General features: G+C 39.8%; 1 protein-coding gene across 3 annotated transcripts in view; it reads left to right on the forward strand.

Annotated features, from left to right (window-relative positions):
* The window catches only part of PAPSS1 (3'-phosphoadenosine 5'-phosphosulfate synthase 1), a 106,547-nt gene extending 83,202 nt beyond the window's left edge, over positions 1–23,345 (forward strand). For all 3 annotated transcript variants that reach the window (XM_082838055.1, XM_082838054.1, XM_082838056.1), the window contains 2 exons: positions 7,371–7,600; positions 22,683–23,345. In XM_082838055.1, the coding sequence (XP_082694181.1) occupies positions 7,371–7,600; positions 22,683–22,821 (369 nt within the window). In that variant the 3' untranslated portion in view covers positions 22,822–23,345. The remainder of the gene's footprint in view (positions 1–7,370; positions 7,601–22,682) is intronic.
* The last annotated feature ends 1,258 nt before the right edge of the window (positions 23,346–24,603 follow it).

A 24,603-nucleotide genomic window follows, 5' to 3' on the forward strand; every position in this document is an offset into this window, starting at 1 on the left:
TTGGGTCTTCGTTGCTGTGCGCGGGCTTTTCTCTAGTTGCAGCGAGTGGGGGCTACTCTCCATTACGGTGCGCAGGCTTCTCATTGCGGTGGCTTCTCTTGTGGAGCACGGGCTCTAGGCACGCGGGCTTCAGTAGTTGTGGCACATAGGCTCAGTAGTTGTGGCTCGTGGGCTCTAGGCACGCGGGCTTCAGTAGTTGTGGCACATAGGCTCAGTAGTTGTGGCTCGTGGGCTCTAGAGTGCAGGCTCAGTAGTTGTGGCGCACGGGCTTAGTTGCTCCGCGACATGTGGGATCTTCCCGGACCAGGGCTTGAACCCGTGTGCCCTGCACTGGCAGGTGGATTCTTAACCACTGCGCCACCAGGGGAGTCCTGCACAATATCTTAATCTATGATGGCTGGCAGGGAGAAGCCATTATAGGATTTGCATAGATCAATCTCATTTCTTTAACAGTTGATTATAATTTTAATCATGAACTACTCCCCTGTTAGCACTACTGGGTAGCAGAACTTAATTCTTACTTCTGTTACATTGTGGAAGTTAAGTAAAGAGTCAAGTAAACATTAGCTGCAAAAATGTATTTGGGAAGGAAATTCTGAAACAAATATTGATTTATTTCTATGACTTATTCTGAGTAGTCGTTATTCTGGCATCCATTTTATTTTATTTTACTATAGTTGATTTACAATATTGTGTTAATTTCAGGTGTTCAGCTTCAGATTCTTTTCCATTATAGGTTATTACAAGATATTGAATATAGTTCCCTGTGCTATGCCGTAAATCCTTGTTGTTTATTTTGTACGTAGTCATGTGTATCTGTTAATCCCATACAGTACTCCTAATTTATCCCTCCCCCTCCCTTTTCCTCTTTGGTAACCATAAGTTTATTTTCTGTGTCTGTGAGTCTGTTTCTGTTTTGTAAATAAGTTTATTTGTATCATTTTTTTAGGTTCCACATATAAGTGATATAAAATATTTGTCTTTCTCTGACTTCACTTAGTATGATAATCTCTAAGTCCATCCATGTTGCTACAAATGGCAGTATTTCGTTTTTTTGTCACTGAGTAATATTCCATTGTATAAATATACCTGTTGAGCTGAGAAGGCAGAGATTGGCTTTTAGGGCTGCTGGAGCAGCTGAGACTTGCAGTATAGAGCTAAGGCAGCAGAAGACTGTGAGGGTGTTCCCCATGGTTCCTTGGACTGCAATCGTGCAGGGCAAGACTCTGAGGCCTGGTAGAGAGTGGCTGCAGTAAGTTTGACAGTGGATTGAAGACACCAGAGGTTATTCATTGTTGGAAGATGACATTCCAGCTCAGCTAGAGTGGAGAAACCTTGCTAACACCCTTGGCATTCAACTAAGACATCAGAAACACATGCTTTAGGAACAAAGACCACACCCTAGAGAAACAGTGTATCAATTTGGGTACAGTCAGGAGGTGGGAAATCACACAGAATTGGACAGGGGAAGTTTAAAGAATTGTTAAGCTTTAATAGAGAAGTAACTATAAAAATGCAGAGTGAACTCTAAAGGGTGTCCTGGGGCTGAGGGAGATTACCAAAGGAAAAATAGATACACTTGGAAAAGGGATCCTCTCCCCAAAGCTGGGCTTCAGATCTCATTGGAAAAGGTATGGTTTCATCCCACTGGATGGTGGAGTTCAGTGGATTGCCTGGACCGCACTGGTTCACAGATGCCACATAGCAGGGAACAATCCTCTGGTTCACAAGCTAGCTGGGGCTAATAGACTGGGCTCAGTGGGGGTCACGGCATTGGGAGCTGGCTTGCTGCCAGATTGGTGCACAGTGTGATACCCATGTTGGAATTAATGCAGGAAACAACCCTCTGAGGCACAGGTGAGCACAGGGTGGTGAGTGAATGAGCAGAGGGAGTCTGGGAGCTGCTGGTGGTAGGCTTGGAGCGCACTGGTGTTTGCATTAGGAGGGCTGCAGCAAGGTGGTCACTGGACTCAGGCTAGGGCTCTGAGGTTGTTGAAGGATTGTGCACTTTGAGTTTGCTGCTGGACCAGACTGCCGCCAACTATCCCCATACTCAGGTACCACTACACACCCTTCCTTCTACAATGTCCCTCTACTGATAAAACTTAACATTTTGCTCACTGTGAAGGGGAAATGCTTAGTTTTCAATCCGTTATCTCAGAGCAAATACTGAGGGTGAATTTGGATTTGAAAGGCAGTGGGTTGATAATTGGCCCAAAAAGCTAGACTGGACCTGCCCAACAAGGTTTAAAACTGAGCCTCAAAAAGATAAGGCGAGGCGCCAGTAAATTACCGGCCTGCTGGAATCAGGCGCTTAACATTCTAAAGGAAAAAAGCACCATTCAGACTCCTTAAAACAAGTCATTCGGGCTTCCCTGGCGGCGCAGTGGTTGAGAGTCCGCCTGCCGATGCAGGGGACACGGGTTCGTGCCCCGGTCCGGGAAGATCCCACATGCCGCGGAGCGGCTGGGCCCGTGAGCCATGGCCGCTGAGTCTGCGCGTCCGGAGCCTGTGCTCCGCAACGGGAGAGGCCACAACAGTGGGAGACCCGCGAACCGCAAAAAAAAAAAAAAAAAAAAATTCAAAGGAAAGCACAATTAAGCACATAGTAGTCAATCTGCTGAAAGTTTATGATAAAGAGAGGAACCTTAAAAGTAGAGGGATGGGGAAGGTGAGAGGAAGAGGGAACAATAGGGAAATAATAGGAGTGATGGCTGACTTCTCAAGAGCATTATGAACTAGAAGCAACGGAGTAACATTTTTAAGCGAGAAAAGAAGTAAAAACAAGTCTGTAATCTAGAATTCTGTATTCAAGCAAAAATAAAGGTGAAGTAAAGACATTTCAGATAAGTGAAAGTTGAGAATTTTACTAGGGAGGAAAAGTTTTTCAGAACCCTCCAGCAGACTTCCCAAGAGATTCTATTATTTGCTTAGATGCTCATGCTGTAGGGCTGTATGTCAGGGAAGGCTGAAAAAGCAAGGACCCGACATTTTCATCATTTAGGATGCTGTTTCTGTCATCAGGGAATAGGGAGATCAGGGCAAAGAGAAATCAGTTGTTGTGGAGGCAACTAGCAGTCTTTGCCACCTTTGAATTAAATTACTTTTATAATCAGAAAAAGAATGACAAAGCTATTTGTTATTTGCTACACAGGTGCAAGTAAAGCCAAAAATAAGTCATTTGTTGTTCAGTTGGCCATTTACAGATTCTTAGAGGGGCTTATAGGAAACTTATAGGTATCATCTTGTGTTCCTTCTTCACTGTGCATTCAGTTTCCCGATAATGATGCTAGCCACTGGGCATGAAAAGATAAATAATACATCTTGACCTCAGTCTGCTGGGTAGATAGATAGCTCTTACTGATTTTTAGCAGCCGTCTTCTGGGTAGTATGTCACCTTTAGAGAGTGAATGAATTTTCTTTAGAAACACTGGTTAGGAAGCAATTAATTCAACTGTGATTGTCAGAAAATACTTTACAGAATAATACTAACAGCAGCAATATTTGTGACTGTCCTCTATTGAGGGCCGGGTGGTGTCCTGAATATTTTCAAAACTCCCAGCAATCTTTTGCATTAAGTATTATCATTCTCATTTTTATAAACTGGGAAACTGAGGCTTATATAAGGAAGTTGCCCAAGGGCATTCCATCACCAAGGGGCAAAGCTAGGATTCAAATCTAGGACAACCTGACTCTAAAGCCTGTATTCTTAACCAGATACTGATGGCTGTGGGCTGACTTGCATTCTCTGGATGAAAACATATTACCTGTTCAGTAGGTTGTAACTTGACTCACACTAGGCATTCTTGGAAGAGTTACGTGTGATTTGCCTGTTCATGGCTGTTAAAATTTAAAAAGTATTCTCATAAGGGAACCATTCACTAAAATGTATATTGAAATCATTCAGGTCACCTGCAGGAGAATGCTGACTCCATGTTTGTTGTGTTTACATTTAATTTACTCATATACCTTCTAAAAGAAGTCAGAGAAGCAGTTTAAATTTCTGGCAATTTTACAAGACAGAATTAGCACTGGCCCCTGTCACCAATATGCTTTTGAAAAATATTCCTAGTTTAATGGCCATTTGGCCCTTGAATGATTTAAGCATCCAGACATAAATACTTAATGAGAAAAGTAAGTTCACCTAAATTCAGAAAACTTAGACTGCCCTTTTAATTTAACTCTGCAAGCAGTAGCTATTTTTCCTGAGGCAGAAAAGATTTTCCATTTAAGTGGAGTTGCAGAGTTAGTTAGTTGATGATTTGGTTCTGACTGACCCCTTGATAAAAATCCTGAGTGTGAACTAGCAAAGGTCTTCTGTGGGTCTATTGTGAAGGGGCAGAGGGGAATGAGCCGAAATTTCACGAAGAGCTGAATCTGGGATGGGTGGGTGTATGTGGGGAACAGAGCATCATGCTTTGCCATCTTGTTCATACAGAACTGCTGCAGCTCAATGCAAGCAGAAGTAATACTGTAGTAGGAAAATAGGTAGTTTATTATAGGGCCTTAGGGTCCTTTCTATTTAGTTGGCTTATGGGGAAAGCAAACTAGGATAGCGCTCTGGAGGCTCTTTAATGGTCTGTGTTTGGAAGTGGCACACATCACTTGGGCTCTCATTCCTTCCGCCAGAACTCAGCCATATGGCCACACTGCAAGGGAGACTGAGAATTGTATTAAACTGTGTGTTCAGGAAGAAGAAGGATGGTACAAGGTACATAGAAACACAGGTATACGGAAAACTAAGCAAGTGGAAGAAAATCAAGACAATTATTAACTCTAGGAAAAGCAAACAGTTGTACAAGGAGAAGAATAAAATAGAGATGCTAACAGCTAACGTTTGTTGTGTACTTACTTGATACCAGGTACTGTTCAAAGTCCTCACATGTTTCACGTGTTAATTTTCTTAAAAATTGAATGCGATAAATATTATTGTAATTCCCATTTTACAGATGAATGTTTATTTCACCAAAGTATTGGTATCACTGTATTTCTTGGATAAATTGGATAGGGAATGAGACAATGGAGTAAGAGCCAAATATCTTCTTCTCTTTTTTTAAAAAATGTATTTATTTTTTTATTTATGGCTATGTTGGGTCTTCATTGCTGCCCGCAGGCTTTCTCTAGTTGTGGCAAGCAGGGGCTACTCTTCTTTGCAGTGCGTGTGCTTCTCATTGCAGTGGCTTCTCTTGTTGCAGAGAACGGGCTCTAGGTATGCCGGCCTCAGTAGTTGTGGCTCGTGGGCTCTAGAGCACAGGCCTCAGTAGTTGTGACGCACGGGCATAGTTGCTCCATGGCATGTGGGATCTTTCCGGACCAGGGCTTGAACCCACGTCCCCTGCATTGGCAGGCGGATTCTTAACCACTGCGCCATCAGGGAAGTCCCATATCTTCTTTTACAGTAGGAAATATAAGTCATGTGGGAATAATGGCTATGTTACAGTTGATCCTTGAACAACACAAATTTGAACTGTGCGGGTCCACTGATACGCATGTTTTTTTCAGTAAAGACCTGCGGTACTACATAGTTTTGGGTTGATTGAATCTGTGAATGCAGAACCTTGGGTGCAGAGGGCTGACTGTGAGACATGAGCATCCACAGATATCGAGGATGACAGTATATAATATCTAAAATTAAACAGTCAAGATGCAGCAGTGTACACATGCTGCTTAGAAATATAGAGGTAAGGACTTCCCTGGTGGTCCTGTGGTTAAGACTCCGCACTCTCAATGCATGGGGCCTGGGTTCAATCCCTGGTCGGGGAACTAGAGCCTGCGTGCCCCAACTGAAGATCCCGTGTGCTGCAGCTAAGACCCGGTGCACCCAAATAAATAAATAAATATTTAAAAGATAAAGAAATACAGAGGTAAATATCTGTAGAAACAACTAAAAAAGTTGAAACTCCTCAGGGTGACCAGTTCAAGCGTAGGGTATGGGATTGCCCCTGTGCTCTTGCACTTTCTGAACTATGTTAATAAAAATAAAGTACTTGGTATAAGAGAAACTATCAAGAGAGATAAAATGAAAGTGACGTGTAGTGGTCATCATTTATACCTCTTTTCACACAGAACTGAGATGGTTTTGTAAATCACTAAATAATGGAGCCACACACTGAAAGGGAGCTAAGACCAAGTTTGTAGACCTGGGTTTGTCCTACACTCTATTGGCCGAGTCACTTAACCTTTGAGGGTTTACTTCCTTGGAGTTTTAATGAGAACGACGGTCTCTTAGTTACTTTAACTTCTAAAGTTCTATAGTTCTAGGTGTTAGATTGACTAATTTTTGTTTTTAAACAGTATTAATGTGAAAGTATAGGCTACAGAGGTAGCTCTGGATGCAGCATGGCTATATAGTCACAACCAACACCTTGTTTTATTCTTACCTAGTATCTTAGGTAGTAATCATTTAGGTGACAGGATTTTCTCAGTACCGGTTTATGTAAATATTCATATAACTTAAATATTTTTCATCCAATTTTTTTTAACCTATTAAAGTATAACATAGAGAAAAGTACGTACATCGCAGTGTACACACAGCTCAGTGAACTCTTACAGTGAGCAGACTCTGATTACCAGCACCCGGATTGGATCCTGGGTCAAGAAACAACATTACCAGGGACTCCTAGAACTAACATCGAAGTGGTTTAGGTACAAGCTTTTATTTCCAAGGTTGGTCAAAGTAGTCAAACTTTCAGTTATAAGATGAGTAAGTTCTGAGGATCTGTTGTACAGCATGGTGTTTGCGGTTAATAATACTGTATTGCATACTTGAGATTTGCTAAGAGAGTAGATCTTAAGTGCTCTCACCGTAGGCACAAAAAGGTAACTGTGCCGTAGTGAATGTGTTCATTAACTTGATTGTGGTATTTCACGATGTATATGTATATCTAATCATTGCGTTGTAGGCTTTAAATATAAACAGGTTTATTTGTCAATTATACTCAATAAAGCTGCGGAGAAAAAAAGAACATTATCGTTACCCCAGAAGCCCCTTTCAGTTGCCTGTCTCAGAGGATCAACCACTAGCCTGATTTCTAACCAACATATTAGATTTTGAACTATATATAAATGACATCCAGTAGTTGTATGAAATCCTACACATAGACACAGATGTACATTCACATATCTCTTACCAGTAAAACAAATATATAGATACGTATACATAAACATCCATACCACATATACTTTTAGATTTTTTGGAAGGCGAGGGGTTGCCAGTTTTGTTTCTCGCTTCCCAAAGTGAACATTTTAATCTGTTGAGATTTCCTACTGATACTGACTGTATAAGAAGTATATGCATTTATTATCCACTTATTACTCCTAAGTGCTGGTCATAAAATCATGGTTATCTAATAGGAAAATTTTTGTTCTAGGTCCAGTGGCATTGCAGAGCACGGATGGTTGCAGGAGCCAACTTTTACATCGTTGGACGAGACCCTGCTGGCATGCCTCATCCAGAAACAGGGAAGGGTCTCTATGAGCCAACTCATGGCGCCAAAGTGCTGACCATGGCCCCTGGCCTAATCACCTTGGAAATAGTTCCCTTTCGAGTCGCGGCTTATAACAAGAAAAAGAAGCGGATGGACTACTATGACTCTGAGCAGTAAGCTTTACAGTCTCTGCACGAATCTGTGAACCACTTTGTGCTCTATGCTGCTCCGAGGGCTTTAACGCATTGTCTCATCTTTACTATAACTTATCAGTGACAAGCTTTGTTGTACCCATTTCAGAGAAAGGCAAACCAGGGAAACGAATTTCTCAATATTTCAGAAGTTAGAAGTAGAAATAAAAATTGAATCTGGTTTCATGGTTCATGATCTCAGGAATTTTGTTGTGAAGTGTTGAAGAGCAGTAATGACATTTCTGTCTGCCATATTACTGAGCATATAGAAGTGCTTAGGACTTAGTACCAAGGCCTAGTGATGATTTTGCTGGTAAGCCCAGGGGAGCTATGTAATGAGAGTGAGTTTAACTAATGTTTGTGTAATCGTTGGGTGAACAGGCACTGTCATAATTGCTTTACAGGTATTAATAACTGTAATTAATACCCCATAATAATCCTGTGCAGTAGGTGCAATTATTATCCCCCTTTTGTAGGTTGGTAGTAAGCTGAGGGCTACAAAGTTCAAATAACTTGCATAAGGTCACAGAGCCAGTAAATGGCAGCTCAGCACTTGAACTCAAGCAGTATGGCTCCAGAGCCTGTGCTCTTGACCACTGAGAGTGCAACTTCTTTCTTCAAAGATCTTAGAAGGAGCAAAAAAATAACAACCTTTTAATACAAATTATTGGTAGTATTGAGCATGCATCTATCTTCCTTTGACACACTTTTATTGCTGTCTATAGATAATATCGGTACGGACATACCTCAGAGATACTGTGGGTTCGGTTTCAGACCACTGTAATTAAAGCAAGTATCTCAAGCAAGCAAGTCAGACAAATATATTGATTTCCTAGTACATATACAAGTTGTGTTTACACTATACTGTAGTATATTAAGTGCGCAATAGCCGTATTTCTAAAAAAGCAATTTACATACCTCAATTAAAAAATAATTTATTGCTAAAAAATAAACTTTATTATCTGAGCCTTCAGTGAGTTGTAATGTTTTTGCTGGTGGAGAGTCTTGCTTAGGTGTTGAGGGCTGCTGACTGATCGGATGGTGGCTGCTGAAGTGTGGGGGGCTGTGGTGATTTCTTAAAGCAGAACAGCAGTGAACTTTCTTCCTTCCACAAATGGTCTCTCGATAGCGCACAACGCTGCTTAATAGCATTTGACCACAGGAGAGCTTCTTTCAAAATTGGAGTCAGTCCTCGCAGACCCTGCCGCTGCTTTTTATCAACTAAAGTTTATGTAATATTCTAAATTCTTTGTTGTCATTTAAAAATCTGTACAGCATCTTACTGGGAGTAGATTCCACCTCAGGAGACCACTTTCTTTGCTCATCCGTTAGAAGCAACTCTTCATCTGTTTAAGTTTTATTGTGAGATTGCAGCAATTCAGTCACATCTTCAGGCTCCACTTCTGATTCTAGTTCTCTTGCTATTTCCACCATATCTACAGTTTTTTCCTCCACTGAAGCCTTGAACCCCTCCAGTCATCCATGTGTGTTGGAATCAGCTTCTTCCAAACTCCTGTGAATGTTGGTATTTTGACCTCTTCCCAGGAGTCACAAATGTTCTTAATGGCATCTAGACTGACGAATCCTTTTTAGAAGGTTTTCAGTTGACTTTGCCCATGTCCATCAGAGGAATCACTATCGATGGCAGCTATAGCCTTATGAAATGTATTTCTTAAATAAGAAGACTTGAAAGTGGAAATTAGTCCTTTATCCACAGGCTACAGAATGGATGTTGTGGTAGCAGGCATGAAAATAGCATTACTCTCGTTGTACATCTTAATCAGAGCTCTTTGGTGACCAGGTGCATTGTCAGTGAGTCGTCACATTTTGAAAAGAATCTTTTTTTCTGAGCAGTATGTCTCAACAGTGGGCTTAAAATATTCAGTAAACCATGTTGTAAACAGATGTGCTGTCATCCAGGCTTTGCTGTTCCATTTATAGAGCACAGGCAGAGTAGATTTAGCATCATTCTTGAAGACAGTAGGATTTTTGGAATGGTAAATGAACATTGGCTTCAACTTAAAGTCACCAGCTGCATTAGAGAGGCCAAAGGACAAGAGAGCCTGTCCTTTGAAGCTTTGAAGCCAGGCATTGACTTCTCTTTAGCTGTGAAAGTCCTAGGTGGCATCATCTTCCAAGAGAAGGCTGTTCATCTACATGGAAAATCCGTTGTTTAGTGTAGCCACCTTCATTAATGATCTGAACTGGTTCTTCTGGATAATTTACTGCAACTTCTACCCCAGCACTTGCTGCTTCACCTTGCACTTGTATGCTATGGAGGTGGCTTTCCCTTAAATCTCATGAACCAGCCTCTGCTGGCTTCAGACTTTTCTTCTTAAACTTCCTCACGTCTCTCAGCCTTCATAGAATTGAAGAGAGTTAGGGCCTTGCTCTGGGTTAGGCTTTGGCTTAAAGGAATGTCGTAGCTGGTTTGATCATCTGTGCAGACCAGTAAAACTTTCTCCATATCAGCAATAAGGCTTGTTTTGCTTTCCTGTCATTCATGCGTTCACTGGAGCAGCACTTTTAATTTCCTTCAAGAACTTCTCCTTTGCACTCACAGCTCGGCTGTTTGGCACAAGAAGCCTAGCTTTCAGCCTGTCTTGCTTTTCAACATGCCTTCCTCACTAATAAGCTTAATCATTTCTAGCTTTTGATTTAAAGTGAGACACGTGCAATTCTTCCTTTGACTTGAAACCTTAGAGGCCATTGTAGGGTTATTCACAGACCTAGTTTCAATATTGTTGTGTCTCAGGGAATAGAATAGGGAGGCCCAAGGAGAGGGCGAGAGACTGGGGAACGGCCAGTTGGTGGAGCAGTCAGAACACACACGTTTATTGATCAAGTTCACCATCTTATACGGGCGTGGTTCACGGTGCTCCAAAACCATTGCAGTAGTAACATCCAAGATTATAGATCACCAAATATAATAATAATGAAAAAGTTCGAAATATTGTGAGAATTACCAAACTGTGACACAGAGACACGAAGTGAGCAAATGCTGTTGGAAAAATGACGCTAACAGACTTGCTTGATGCAGGGTTGCCACAAACCTTCAATATGTGAAAAGCGCTACAAAATGAAGTGCAATAAATGAGATAGGCCTGCAGGTAGTACACTCTGTAAATTTAGAGTGGCAGTGCGAGGCTCTAGAATCAGAAGGTGTGAGTGCTAGCCCTGTGCTTCCTGCGTGACTTGAGATTCCTGTGTCACCTCTGGCCTTGTTTCTTCCTCTCTACAGTGATGGCAGTGGATGAGCTGATTCCCTTCTAGCTCAAAACCTGTAGTCATTTCCGGGAATCGTAGCTCCTAGTTATTTTTACATTAGTAGGTGCTTCATGCTTTGTTGATTGATGCTTATTTAGTACAAATTACATCTGCTTATTTAGTACCCCTGCTTTTTTAGTATAAATTGCAATTCATGTTCAGTAAGTAGTTGTCTCTCAGTATCGGGTGGGGGGGGGGGATCGGTTCCAGGACCCCCCACAGGTAACAAAATCTGCAGATGCTCAAGTCCCTTATATAAAATGGTGTATAGTATTTGTATGTAACCTACACACATCCTCCTCTCTACTTTAAATTACCTCTAGAGTACTTATAGTATCTAATACAGTATAAATGCTGTGTAAATAGTTGTGAATGCTATGTAAGTAGTTGCCTGCCCATGATAAATTCAAGTTTTATTTTTGGCCTTTTGTGTTTTTGTGGCATCAGTTGTTATTTCTCCTCATTCATTTCTTATTTTGTTTATTTGGGTCCTCTCTCTTTTCTTCTTGGTGAGCCCGGCTAGAGGTTTGTTGATTTCGTTTACCCTTTCAAAAAACCCGCTCTTGGTTTTACGGGTTTATATTTTGGAACTTTCTGGAATTCTCCCCTTACCTCCAGATGTTTTCAATCAGAGGTTGTTTGAATCCTTGGATGTGGAAACCATGGATATAGAGGGTTGGCTCTATTTTTAATTTATGTTTTATCAGTTCACCTCTACTGGCAGGTGCTAATTAAAAACTGACTGAGTCTAATAACTTCTAATCTGAGAGCACTCATCCTTTTTCCCTTGATACTGTGCAGTTGACTGCGATTCAGGAATAACGCTGATCCTAACCCTGTGTCCTCATTTGTTGTAGCCTTTTCTGTAATGGTGCAGACAAGAAGGAAAAAGAAACTTTTTAAAAATCAACACATTCTCTTGCTTCTGAAAGGGACATAAAATTTGGTGTCATTTAATTAAATGATAAGTTACCTGGATAAAGAAATACTACTGTTAACAATGGAGTTTGAGGGATTTGTTGGCTTCTCGTTTAAGGATAATAATTCTGGAGAAAATGCATAATTTTAGATGATAGCAGTCTTCTCTGAGTGATGGACTGTAGCAATATACAGGAAAACCTTATGAGTCAATGAACAGAAAAGGCTTATTGGATAGCTGGTTTGGGGAAATATGAAAGAACTCCTGACTGTTCCCAATAGCCTTGGTGTGGCCACTCGAGACTATTATTTTCTGAAGGTCCAAGTTGTGGCCCAGGTTATAGTATACTTCAGAACCACACCATGAGAAGAATTTGCAATAAACCAGAATGTTTTTACCCTTGTACAAAATCAGGGTTTGCCAATACCTAGAAATAGCTCTAAATCGTGGCGTGTTTTGTTTTGCCCTAAAAATAAATGTGTTTATGTATGTCTATATATATATACTTATATACATACATACACACATTCTACAATTTCACTGTCTAAAAAAAAGTGCAGCTATAAAAGTGATGTGCTGAGAGCTGTAAGTGGACCAAAGAGATGCCTTACAAGCTTAAAGAAAATTTCTTTAAAGAAAAAGCAATTAGAGTAAACCTTGAACTATATTACTGCAAAAGGTGATTGAAAGTACAAATTAAATGTTAAGGAAAATAAAGAAGTTTCAAATATAGGTCTGTCCTTCTGTGGTTCAAAATATGTAGGGCCACCATCAGAGATTTTAATTTCCTTAGTCTGGAGAGAGGATTACCCGTTGACAGTTCTTTTGAAAGCCCCACCCCCCACCCCCCACCCCACAGAGGGTAACCTTGCCTTCCTACAAATCTGTAGACTGTATAGTGTCAGAGATGGAATCCTGGGCAGGGCAACCCTTCACTTCTCACCCAGCATGCAATTTATTTGTATACTTTGTGTGCAAGATGTTTGAGCATAACCTTGTTCTGAAAGTAACAATTAATCACTTATAGAGTGAGGGGTGAGAAATAGAATTGTTCTGCTAGTGGCCAAATGCTTAAAACTTAGGTGAGTTTCCATTTTGATGAGTTAAGGAAGCAAAACTAAATAGAGTTGAGCTTTTCTTTTACACTTCTTGTGCCGCTGTGTTTCCTTCCTGTGGTTTCTTTGCGTGATCAGCTGATTTAATTGCACACAGGATCCTAGAACCCATCTGTATGTAGCTGAATGATGTGCTGGGAAACCCTTGATAACTTTCATGTTTTGTTAAATCTGTGTAATATTTCTTTAAGTCTCTCTTTTAATCATTCAAAAGCTAAATAATTACATCAGTTCTCATAAGATTTTCCAGTGATGAATTCTATATTAGTTGCATAACTGGCTCATTTTCTTGGAATTTTTTTTGAGTTACCAAATCTTTATAAATTGTAACTTGGGAAGCTTTAAAACTGCCTTAGTTTTCTAATTTTTTTATATTTATGTTCAAATATAATTAAGTTGATGGGGTGTGTTGGAAAGTGATTAAAATTTTGTGGAAAGGCGATAGTCTTTGATGTAGTGAGAAAACACAGTTATTAATTATGCACATATGAGGTTGTCTTATGTTTGATTAATGGATGTTATTCAATGCCAGATTTTATGTAATTAATGATTTTGTAGCTTTTGATTTGATTAAATAGCAGTGTAAGGCAAGGCTTAGGGAGAAAGAAACAAACTTCATCAAGATTACAAGCAAGATATTATTGATAAGAATTATGATAAAAATCATCTGTTTATACTTAGGAAGTTAAGTAGGTTCATATTAGCTGTAATAATGACTCAAGGAAATATAGTTTTAGGAGTGCAAGATTAAAGCCCATTCTTTCAGATATTACAAACTTTTAGAGATAATTCAGCTATTTCTATTTTTTTCTCCTTTATGCAGTAAATCTTCTTTGTATTTGGATAGATAAATGCAAAATTTAGGTTGAGATTATTGAAATAGCAACTCACCAAAAAGAGAGTGCACATGAGTGAGAGTGCCTGGTGGAAATGGGTCAGTGAAGGGACAGGTGGACATAAATGTTTGCTGTCTGATTATTTCCATGTTATCAGTAGAGTACTTCTTTCATACTTTTTAATGCTAGAGTATACCTTAAATCATGTACTATTAGTGTCTTTTTTTTGTTTTTTTTTTTTGTGTCGTGTGGGCCTCTCACTGTTGTGGCCTCTCCCGTTGCGGAGCAGAGGCTCCGGACGCACAGGCTCAGCGGCCACGGCTTACGGGCCCAGCCGCTCCGTGGCATGTGGGATCTTCCCGGACCGGGGCACGAACCCGTGTTCCCTGCATCGGCAGGCGGACTGTCAACCACTGCGCCACCAGGGAAGCCCTATTAGTGTCATTTTTTAAAAGCATTCTACTTAGAGGCATCCTTCAAGGCTTTTCTCATGTATTCTTAACTTCTTTTATTTACTTTCTACAGGAAAGCTCATCTGTTCTAGTGGTTTCTGTGTGGTGACTCTTAAAGCTATTCCTCAGTGTTTCCAAGTTGCTAATTATGTTAGTTTTCTATTGCTGTGTAACAAATTGACACAAATTTAGTGGCTTAAAACATTACTCATTTCTTACCTCACAGTTCCTTAGGTCAGAAGTCTGGGTGGGCCAAGCTGGACTCTGGCCAGGCTGGGCTCTTATCTGAAGGCTCTGAAAAGAATCAACTTCCAAGATGACCCTTGTTGGCAGAATTCAGTTCCTTACGGGTTTAGGACTGAGCTCCCCATCTTCTTACTGGCTATCACAGTGCGGGGGAATTGCTCTCTGCAGCTAGAAGCCACGTTGAGAGTCTTCCTTGTGGGCCCCCTCATCTCAGCAGTAGAACCTCCCTCAGGTCAAATCCCTCTCAGGCTTCAAATCTCTGACTACTGCTGTCATCTGAGAATATTTGCTTTTAGAGAGCTTTAGTGATTAGGTTAGGCCCACTCAGATAATTTCACTATTTTAGATCAATTGATTAGCAACTTTAATGGCATCTGCAAAATTCCTTTTGCCATATAAGGACATATCATGGTAGTAACACCATGGGGTAAAGGTCATGAAGGCCATCTTAGAATTCTATCTACCGCGCTAATGGTGTTTTCTGCTTAGATTTCTTGTTATTATTTAAAATGCCCAGAAGCAACTTTACCTTTCCCCTCATATATCTCCAAGTCCTAAATTTCCTTAGTTACTTGTTCTCCCCGTTGTGTAGAATCTTGAAGTCCTTTATCCTTCCACCTCACTCTTCACATCCAGGTCTTGTCATATTGACCCCTGAAATATTTCTTGTGTGAATTCTTTTCTTTTTCTTTCTTGCTATGTAGTCTTTGCCATACATAAATATTTCTGTTAGAGTACTGGGGAACTGTCTTTTCCATTCATTTATAACATGCTTTGTTTTTATTAATTTTGATGTTTCTTTTAAAAACTTGTAGAAGTCTGACTGTAACTGCATGAACTTGCCAATGAATCTTGTCCTGTGTTTGTAGATTTTGCACATATTTTATTGCAGGGGGTTATTGCATAACCATTAACTGATAAGGTCTAATTTAAAATCTATTGCATTGTCTTTTCTTACTATACATTTTAATCATAATTAGGGACATAATACTATGTATATTTTTGAAAGTCAAATTATATATGCTGTGTCTTGTTTTAAAGTCAACATGTTACATTGAAATTAGTATAAAACTTTCCAACTTTGCTATGCTTTATTCATTTATTAACTATTTGTTGAGTCTTTACTACGTACCTGTCATTGCTAAATGTGGGCACTGTGGTGGGAAACAAGCAGATATTGTTGTTGCCTTCATAGGACTTACATTCTAGAGAAGACAGACAGTAAACCACTTAAGGATGGCATGTGCTTTGCAGAAGACTGGTGGGAAGCTCTGCTAGCACTTGTGTGACCAAGTCTGGGTTATCAGGGATGGGTTCCTGGAGCAAGAGACATTTGAGCTGAGCTCCAAAAGATGAGTTAGGCATTCCCTTGGTGAAGAAGGAGGTAATAGCATTCTGGACAGAGGGATAAGTGCATGCAAAGGTGCTGAGGTGAGATAGACTCAGAGGGTTTGGGAAGAAGGCCAGGGTGGGTGGGCTGGAAAAGAGAGTGAAAGGAGGAGGATGAGACGGGGACTAGATAAGGCAGTTCTTTGAAAGGTACACACTGGAATAGATTTTGAAAAGATAGTGTGTTGTTACCATGTACATTAAATATTGGGAAGTTCAGGTTTTTGGTAATTAGGTAAGTTGGATTATACAGGTTGATTCTCCTGAGAAATTAACTAAAAATTCTGGATAAAGGAAAACGTTTTCATGAAAGTATTGTGGTGCAGATAAGATGATAAGAACTGTGAGGGAAGCCACTAAATGAAGGTTAGAACCTCAGGTAAGTTGAGTGTTGAAGCTGCTCTTGTCCTGGTTGACCGAGCAAATTTGAGTGTTGATTTCCATGGTCTTGACTGAGGTGGGGAGTCCCAACAGGAGACACTCCCATTAAGCTGATGCTCCCTCCCACCTTAGGTAGTTAAGAGAGAATCTGAAGTGAACCCCACGCACTCCCCTACCCCAGGAGACTGAGCACAGCCCTGAGCTTTAGGCTTCAAAGCTCAGAACTGTTCACATGGGCCAAACTCATACTACCCGGGTTGTATCAAAACAAAACAGATAAACAACCAAAAAGCCCTCAAGCCATGAAATTAGTTTTTGGTGGTTCTTAACTGGGCATGCTTCTAAATATTCAGCAGAAGCAAATGTAGACTGTCGCTAGAGCATTACTCCTGTGTCCTAGACCTCAATTTATTCCCACAAATAATTATACAAGCATAATGAACAGCTTAAGTAAAAAATGATAAAGTATACAAGGAAACATAGCACCAAAGCAAGGAAAAAAAAAAAAAGGGAAACTACAGTTGGCACAAGCAGACCTGCAGAGACTTCACATACTAGAATTACCAGACATGGATTACAAAGTAACTATACTTGCTGTGTTTATTAAAACAAAAACAAGTTTGAAACTACTACACGGCACATAAAAGTATAGAAATGACCTAGCAGTATAGAAAAGAGGAAGATGGGAGGGAAGTCAGCGTGAAGGTGTGCAGTAGTGCAGGCAAGAATGAATGAAATGATGGTTTAGGTTTAGGTAGCTTGCAACAGGGGGATTGGAAGAAAGATGAGTAGGCTTCCCTGGAAACTTCTTGTTTGACTGAATGTCTGATAGGAGCTGTTCTCTAGCTTTTATTTATAAGATTTTTGAGGGGAGGAAAACATGATGAATTAAGGATTTTGATAAATTAGTTCGAGACAATTAAATTTTTCATGTATTTCAGTTGGTCTTTGGTTTGGAAACAAAAATTGTTAAATTTGTCATGCATGATGCCATGCTTTTTGGCTCCTGGAAAGAAAGCCATAAATAACTAATTATCTGGTTTTGAACAGATGATTTGTATTTGAAGAGAATTCTTAGTGTTTTTATGTATACTGTATTATATATGAGTTTCTTTCGAGTTAAATGAAAGGTAGTTGGCCCCCAAATAGTTAATTAGATTCACTTATAAGTTACTACCATTATTTTTAGTTCTATCAGAGAAGCTCCCCTTTGCGTCTCTGATTGCTTATCATCTAATTAGTAGTTTTTAAAAAGCTGGTCTAATTGAATATGAACTTTTGAAAGATAAAATTGAAGGCCCCTGGGCTGACCCCAGCTTCTTGTCTGACAGCTTGTGCTGGTGGCCCTGATGGCCACATATGTGAACCGAGAGACAGCAGATATTTGTAAAGAATTAAAATCTTCAACAAGTGGCCAAGAGCTGTTGTACTTTGCAGTTGGTCAAGATGCTGGCCATATGTAGTTGTGTGTCCCACATGGGACAAGATGCTGGACCCACAGGGGTGTGCTTTTTCTGTCCTTGCGTTCTAACCCCTTCCCCTTCAGTTGTTTTTGTTTTGTTTTTTGGGGTGTGTGTGTGTTTTAAGAGGGGGTGTTCTGTCAGCTGTGGATTGTAAGAATCTGTGACCAGGTGGTTTTGAAAAGGGAAGAAAAAAAAAGCAGACTTGCATTTCCTTTTTCAGGTGCCGTGGGGATGGGTTAACGAGTGTAATTGATGGACTAGCTAGAATTGCTTTGTAGTGAAAGCCTAAGGTTTAGTAGCCTTTTCTGCTTCTGCCAGATTCCCGATTACTCACAGGTAAAGAAGTTCAGAGCTCGTTTTAGAGCATTCCCCAAATGCCTCAGTTTTTACTTGATTTATTTTTTTCTGTAAAATGCTGTCCATTTAAAGATGTAATTGTGAAAACTGTGATTAGATTACAGATAGTGACTCTAGTGTCAAGTCCTTGCACCTGACTTCTGATAAAAAAATAAAATCCTCATGTGAGGGATAGAAATACAAGTCTGAGGCAGAGGGAAATAAATGTTTTCCGTAGCCAGGGTGGAGTGGAACCACCAGCATGTGGCAGCAGAAACTCCCGTTTCATGTGATGAAGAAATGCTTGTGGCATGCGGGGCAGATAGAGTGTGAAATAGCATCAGGAAAAGAGGTACCCAGGGACTTTGGTTTTAAAATTCAATTTCAGAAGGAATGCAAGCCGACTTCTGGATTTCAGACTGTTTGGCATTGTGAGGAAAGAAAGGACTTTAATTGGTCTGGCTTTTTCCTTTTAATCACAAAGTCAGGACAGAGTCATTCTACAAGCTACTCCCTCATTTCTTTTTCATTGCCCCATCAGGAACAGGTACTTTATGCATGGGACACAGGGTTTCCTTTCTGAATTCAAAATTTTAAATTGACATGGCCAGAAAGATCTACGGTCACAATTTTCCTTAATGACACTTATTTAGGGAACTGATAAGTGACCCTCCTAAGGAACTAAAACATTCAAGCAATATTTGTCAAATGGTTCTCAGCTGAACTAACCAGTTTTACATCAGGTTGGAATGAGGGTTTTTTAGATGCAATTGGAGAGATCTGGACCCCTCCACACCCTTGACTTCCTCTCCAGATGCTGGTTTGCCGAGCCCTGCCCTGAGGGGTAACCTCTCTAGCCTAGAGATAGTCACCAAACTGTGTTGATGGATCCTGTTATCAGTTCATTCCCACACAGGTTCTGTTTACCCACAGGAGACAACCTTACATTTTTATTGAGAAGGCTGAGACCATCTTGCATTAAACCCCTCATCTTTTTCTAACTCCACGTCATCACTATTTCTTCTTTTCTTCACTTTTCACCCTCCTTGTCAGAGCTCCTTTCTGTGTGTTCTTCATCCCAGACTTCTCCTTCTTTCATTTCTTTCCTGTTACCCTCTCCTGGCTTTCATCCTCCTCCCTTTTCTCATTCTATGCCGCTATTTTCTTCTGCCTGTACACATGCTAAGGCCTCCCTTTTCTTGTAAAAAAAAAAGAAAATCTTTTCTCCACTGTGTGTCTCCGCCACTTCACCACTCCATCTCTTTCCTTCATCATCTACTGAAACTCCTTGATTAAAGAAAATTTAAATTCTGACGCGTTTATCCAGTGGATTTTTCCGCCCCCCCGTGGTCATCTTCCTTAGCCCCTCTGTGGCCTTCACATTAAAATGTTTTCTTTTTCCATGACCTGCATATAATCATCTTGATTTTCTTCTTACTCTTTCGACAAATGCTTTCCCTTTTGGCAAGTCTTCTTTCTTGGAGAGCTTATCCATTTTCTCAAACTGGGTTTTCATTTTAGTGTTGATAAATTTAAAAATTTATCAACCTTTCCTGAATTTTTTGGAAATCTCGTCTTATAGTCTTGCTTTTTTCCTAGGCCCATCTCACATGCAGTCAATTCTTTTTCTCCCCCTAAGTTTGTAGTCATTTATGTAAGAGAAAGATGATAGCTTACTTCATATTTGAACTGTTGTAACCAACACATCTGCATGGGCCAGTTTATTATAGTAGATTTGACTTTCCTTGCACATTGAACACATGATAGAAGTGGGAGATACTCCCTAGATTTAAACTACTTGAATCCATCTTGCTTTGGAGCAATATCTGTTAAACTTTCCTTTTCTTCGGTCATCTTTGAAAATGTGAGCAGACATTTAAAAGATGTTTTACCTAAGAAGATGAGAGCTGTTGAAATATCGAGTTGAATGTATATCTTCCTGTCTTTCTGGTAGTGCAGGGAATAGAAGAGCGGACAGGTGACTAGGGGAAGGTGTCACATGCTTGAGTTAAAGAAGTACTGACTTCTGCTTAATAGCAAGAGATGGGATTATAAAGCATTAACGTTGATTTTCCTGTGGCTGATTAAATGAGTTACACTTTTTTTTTTTTTTTTTTTTTTTTTTGCTGTACGCGGGCCTCCCACTGTTATGGCGTCTCCCATTGTGGAGCACAGGCTCCGGATGTGCAGGCTCAGCGGCCATGGCTCACGGGCCCAGCCGCTCCGCGGCATGTGGGATCTTCCCTGACTGGGGCACGAACTCGTGTCCCCTGCATCGGCAGGCAGACTCCCAACCACTGTGCCACCACGGAAGCCCACTTTTTAATATTCTTATCCTGTATGTGTAGCATTCCAGAATAAAACTCTCAGACTCTTAGGTGTTTCAGAGTGGGGTAGGACATTCATTAAAGTCTGGGTACCTCACTGGGGAGTTGGAAAGGCCAGAATTAGGGACAGCAGCAAATATGAGAGGGAAACCTAGATCCAGGACCAAGAGTCAAGTTGATCTTAGGAACTAACAGTAGTGGGCAGGCCTAAGGACAGGCCAGATGCAAGATACGTAGAGGCTGGTGATAATATAACCAAGTCCAACGTTCAGAAGACCAGTGAGCAGTCGGGTCATTGAGCACACAGACAGTGCAAATTAGAAAAGCAGGAGAGGCCAGAAACTGGGGCACACTGGATCATGAGGAAATCACAATAATTCTTCCTTGGTCTGGAGCTCAGTCCTACCAAGTGGACAACCCAAGAGCTCATAGATAGACTAAGTGAACCAGGTTCCCCCAAATAAAGTGGAGGTGAACAAGGTCAAGAGAGAAGCTAGATCGGAAGATGACTATTGAAGAGGTCATGAAGGGCATGTAGAAACCTCTAGTGTGAATAGTCCAGATTTAGAGGAAAGGGAATATATAAGGAGCTCAGATGAACCACAGCAATCAGAAACCCCATCTTACCCTTTTTTGGCCAGAGGATGGAGAGTAGTGACTTGTATAAGACTCTAAATGGTTCTATATTTAATAAAAATTTTCTGTACATATACCTTTTCATTCTTTCATATTTCACCAAATATTTACTGAGTTCCTAGTTAGAAAGCTAATAAAGTACTTGATCACTGGTCATTATTTACTGAATATGCTGTATGTCCCAGCACTGTTCAGATATACTGTTTACTGCTGATGTCTGTCATTTAGGGGTGAATTAATAGCCGTTGTAACTCCTGTTGGGCCAGAATAGGGAGTGTAATGCTATGTCAGCATCCTGTTTATCTGCTCTCATCAGGGCAGTGTTCTAAATGATTGCGGTTTCAGATCAGTTAAAGGTCACATTATTTAAAATTATTTAAATCACTTTTGGATAGAGATTTTAAAAATAAGCTCTTATTGATAATAATATATTATTTAAAATTTTATTTTGATATTGATAATATAAATCATCATTGTAGAAAACTGCAGAAAACTTCATGACAAAACTAAAAGCACCTGTGATACCACTTCATAGAAATAACCACTATTAACGTTTGGGTGTATTTCTTTACGATCTTCTCCTCCCCGCACCCCCTTATTTTAACAGAATTGCATTGGTAATGTATATAAAGTTTTGCGTCCTGATTATTTCACTTCCCATTATTACATCGTGAACATTTTATCCAATCTTTAACTATACTTTAATGACTATGTAATTCTGCTCAGGACTGTACCACAATTTACTTAGACCATCAACTGTTAGATTATTTACAACATTTTAACTATCATAAAACAGTTTTCAGACAGCTACCTTTATGCATAATGTTTGTTGGCATCTCTGATTATTTCCTTTACGTAGATTCCTAGAAGTGTGATTATTAGTTAAAACATACCTGGCATACCCCTAGAAACAAGGGGCATTTGCAGTTTATGGTTTCACTCAATTCTCAGATTAACTCCACAAATAGCAAAGTGGGGATGGAACATACAGTCGCTGACTAGGAGTAAACAGGGGATGTGATCTGGTGACTTGAGTGACCCAGAACTCTTGCTCTGTTCTTGGGTCTGCTATCTAGTCGGTTCCCTTGTTTGAGGGAAGAGGTTGAAATTACCAATAGACAGTATGTGTCATAGCCATAGGTGCTCTGTGCTTAATGGTCTCAGGGCTTTTGTGTGTTTTTGTAGGTGTGAAGGTGAAAAGAACTAACACTACCTTTGTGTAATAGCTTATCAATGGAATAATATTAATTATTGCTACTTACGTGCTGTTGTTATTTTTTAAGTTCCAGTTTTCCTCTTAATGTTCCAAAATGCATTTAGCTTTCCAGATTCAGACTTCCTAAAAAGTTTTCAGTATGTGCATCTAAATTAGATGTTTTTCTAAAAAAATTTCTAAATTATTAGTTGCCAGGGGTTGGGGAGGAGGGAGGGAAATGGGTATGTCTATAAAAGGGCAACCTGAGGGATCATTATTGTTTTTTTGTTGGTTTTTTTTGGTAAGTTTTGATAGTGTGGTGTTTTTTGCTCAATGACAAACTTAAAATCAGGTTGATATTCATAAGTAGTACATTTCATCCAGATATTTTTTTCATTAAGCTTGTCTTCCATGAACAGAAGGAACGAATGTTTTTTTAAAATTTCACTATAACTAAGTTTTTAAAAATGTGAAATATTTTTCTTTTTTCTCTCCCTTTCAGCCATGAAGACTTTGAATTTATTTCAGGAACACGAATGCGCAAACTTGCCCGAGAAGGCCAGAAACCTCCTGAAGGTTTCATGGCTCCCAAGGCCTGGACCGTGCTGATGGAATACTACAAATCCTTGGAGAAAGCTTAAGCTGTTAACCCAGTCATTTCACCTTTGACACCTCACTGAGTAACAAGAGGGGACCATGTAGTTACTGTTGGCATTTCTTTGTGGTGGTATCTGTATGGACATGCTTCCTAAAAACAGACCCTTTTCCTAACTAGCATCAGCTTTGGTCTGCCTTATGAGTTCTGTTCTGAACTAGTGTAACACACTCCTGGTTTTAATGTGTCTTTTCCACTTACTATAGTTAAATATTCCTACAATACAGTCTTTTTGTATTATATTTATGCTTCTGTCTCATTATTTTTCAAGCTGTTATATCAGTTGTAGCCAATAGTATACACATTGAATCTCACTTTTCATCTCTTGAAAAAAGAAAAAAAATCCACTAAACAATAAACTTGGCTAGACCTTGTTTTGGGAATTTTACAAGACGTCTGTAGCATTTAGATTTTTTTTTCTACACTGAAAGTACAAACTGCTTTCTTCCTTCCTTCCCATCAGCTATTGATCTCTCAACTGTTATAATCTAAAGTATATTAATATCTATGTAAGCCCTGAATGAACTTTATTCAATAAAATTAAACTTTTTGGCTTATTTATGTGACTTTTTAAAAATATTGTTTTGTTTACACATACCTTATCCTTCTTGTGAAGAAGTTTCTCATGGGGAAGGGAAAATACAGGCGTCAGGCATCTTTCATTACTGGAATCTATTGATAATAATTAGTTCCAAGCACCGTTTCATAGTGAATTTTTAAGTGGGAAAATAATAATGCATTCTCATTCCATCCAAAAGCTCAACCTGTTTCCCCAAATATCTCTCTAATATTCTTAAATACCTAAGATGGTGGTACTAGTAATAGAGACATGATAGAGGGAGGTTTGTTCATGGCAGGGGCCGGGCAGCATATCAAGTTTGCTTTTGTAGTATGTCCTCAAGTAGAATATTCAAGAGGAGATGCTTATTTAGGGGCTGGATATTTAATTTTGGTTGAGATGCCAGCATTTTTGATTTGCAGTCGTATTTCCTATGATGAAATAATCTTGCATGATCTGGCCTTGAAAATTCAGCATTACAAAGACATGGCAGATTATACAGAGAGAGTGTATTGTCATTAATGCAAATGGGAATAAAATACCACTAGGAAAAGAAATAGAAGGAAAAACGAAAAGAAAGTAAAAGCAGATCACTGAGGGAATCAATTAGAAAGTTGATAAATAGAAAAAAAATGGAGAATATGAGTAAAAGTTTCTAGTGGATGGATTTATTCACTAGTGGATACTGAATGAAAATATTCATTAGTGGACAATGTAAAAAGTATATGAATGCGTATGTTGATGGGAAGAATTAGAGGTGATAGTTGATATGAATTTTTTGGTTACACATTATCTAGATCTCTTTTAGGGAGATCTCCTTTATATAAATCTTGTATAAATCTTCAATTTTTATGTATATATAGAGGTTGAAAGACTGCAGAGCGGCTCTCCAACCACAGACAGCTAAGGTGTGACATAGCGCTTCAGCTCAGCTAATTCAGAAACTCCAACCTGAAGTGTTGAATGTGTAGGAATGATGCAAAGATGTAAGGACAGAATGAGTCGTGGTTTCATGGTGGCAGCTACACTCAAGATTCTGGGCGCAGTGGTGGTGGTGCTCATGGCAGTGGGGGTCTCCTGTGCAAAAGTAGTACCCTATCTTGAATATTCCAGGGCATGACTTTGGCTGAGTCCTCTGCCACTCACCTCCTTTCGTTCCTGACCATTTTCCAAGCCTCATTCTTTTGCATTTTCCATCAATTCTGTAAG

This window comes from Leucopleurus acutus (genome assembly GCF_964270905.1).
Source record: "Leucopleurus acutus genome assembly, chromosome: 4".
Classification (NCBI taxonomy): domain Eukaryota; kingdom Metazoa; phylum Chordata; class Mammalia; order Artiodactyla; family Delphinidae; genus Leucopleurus; species Leucopleurus acutus.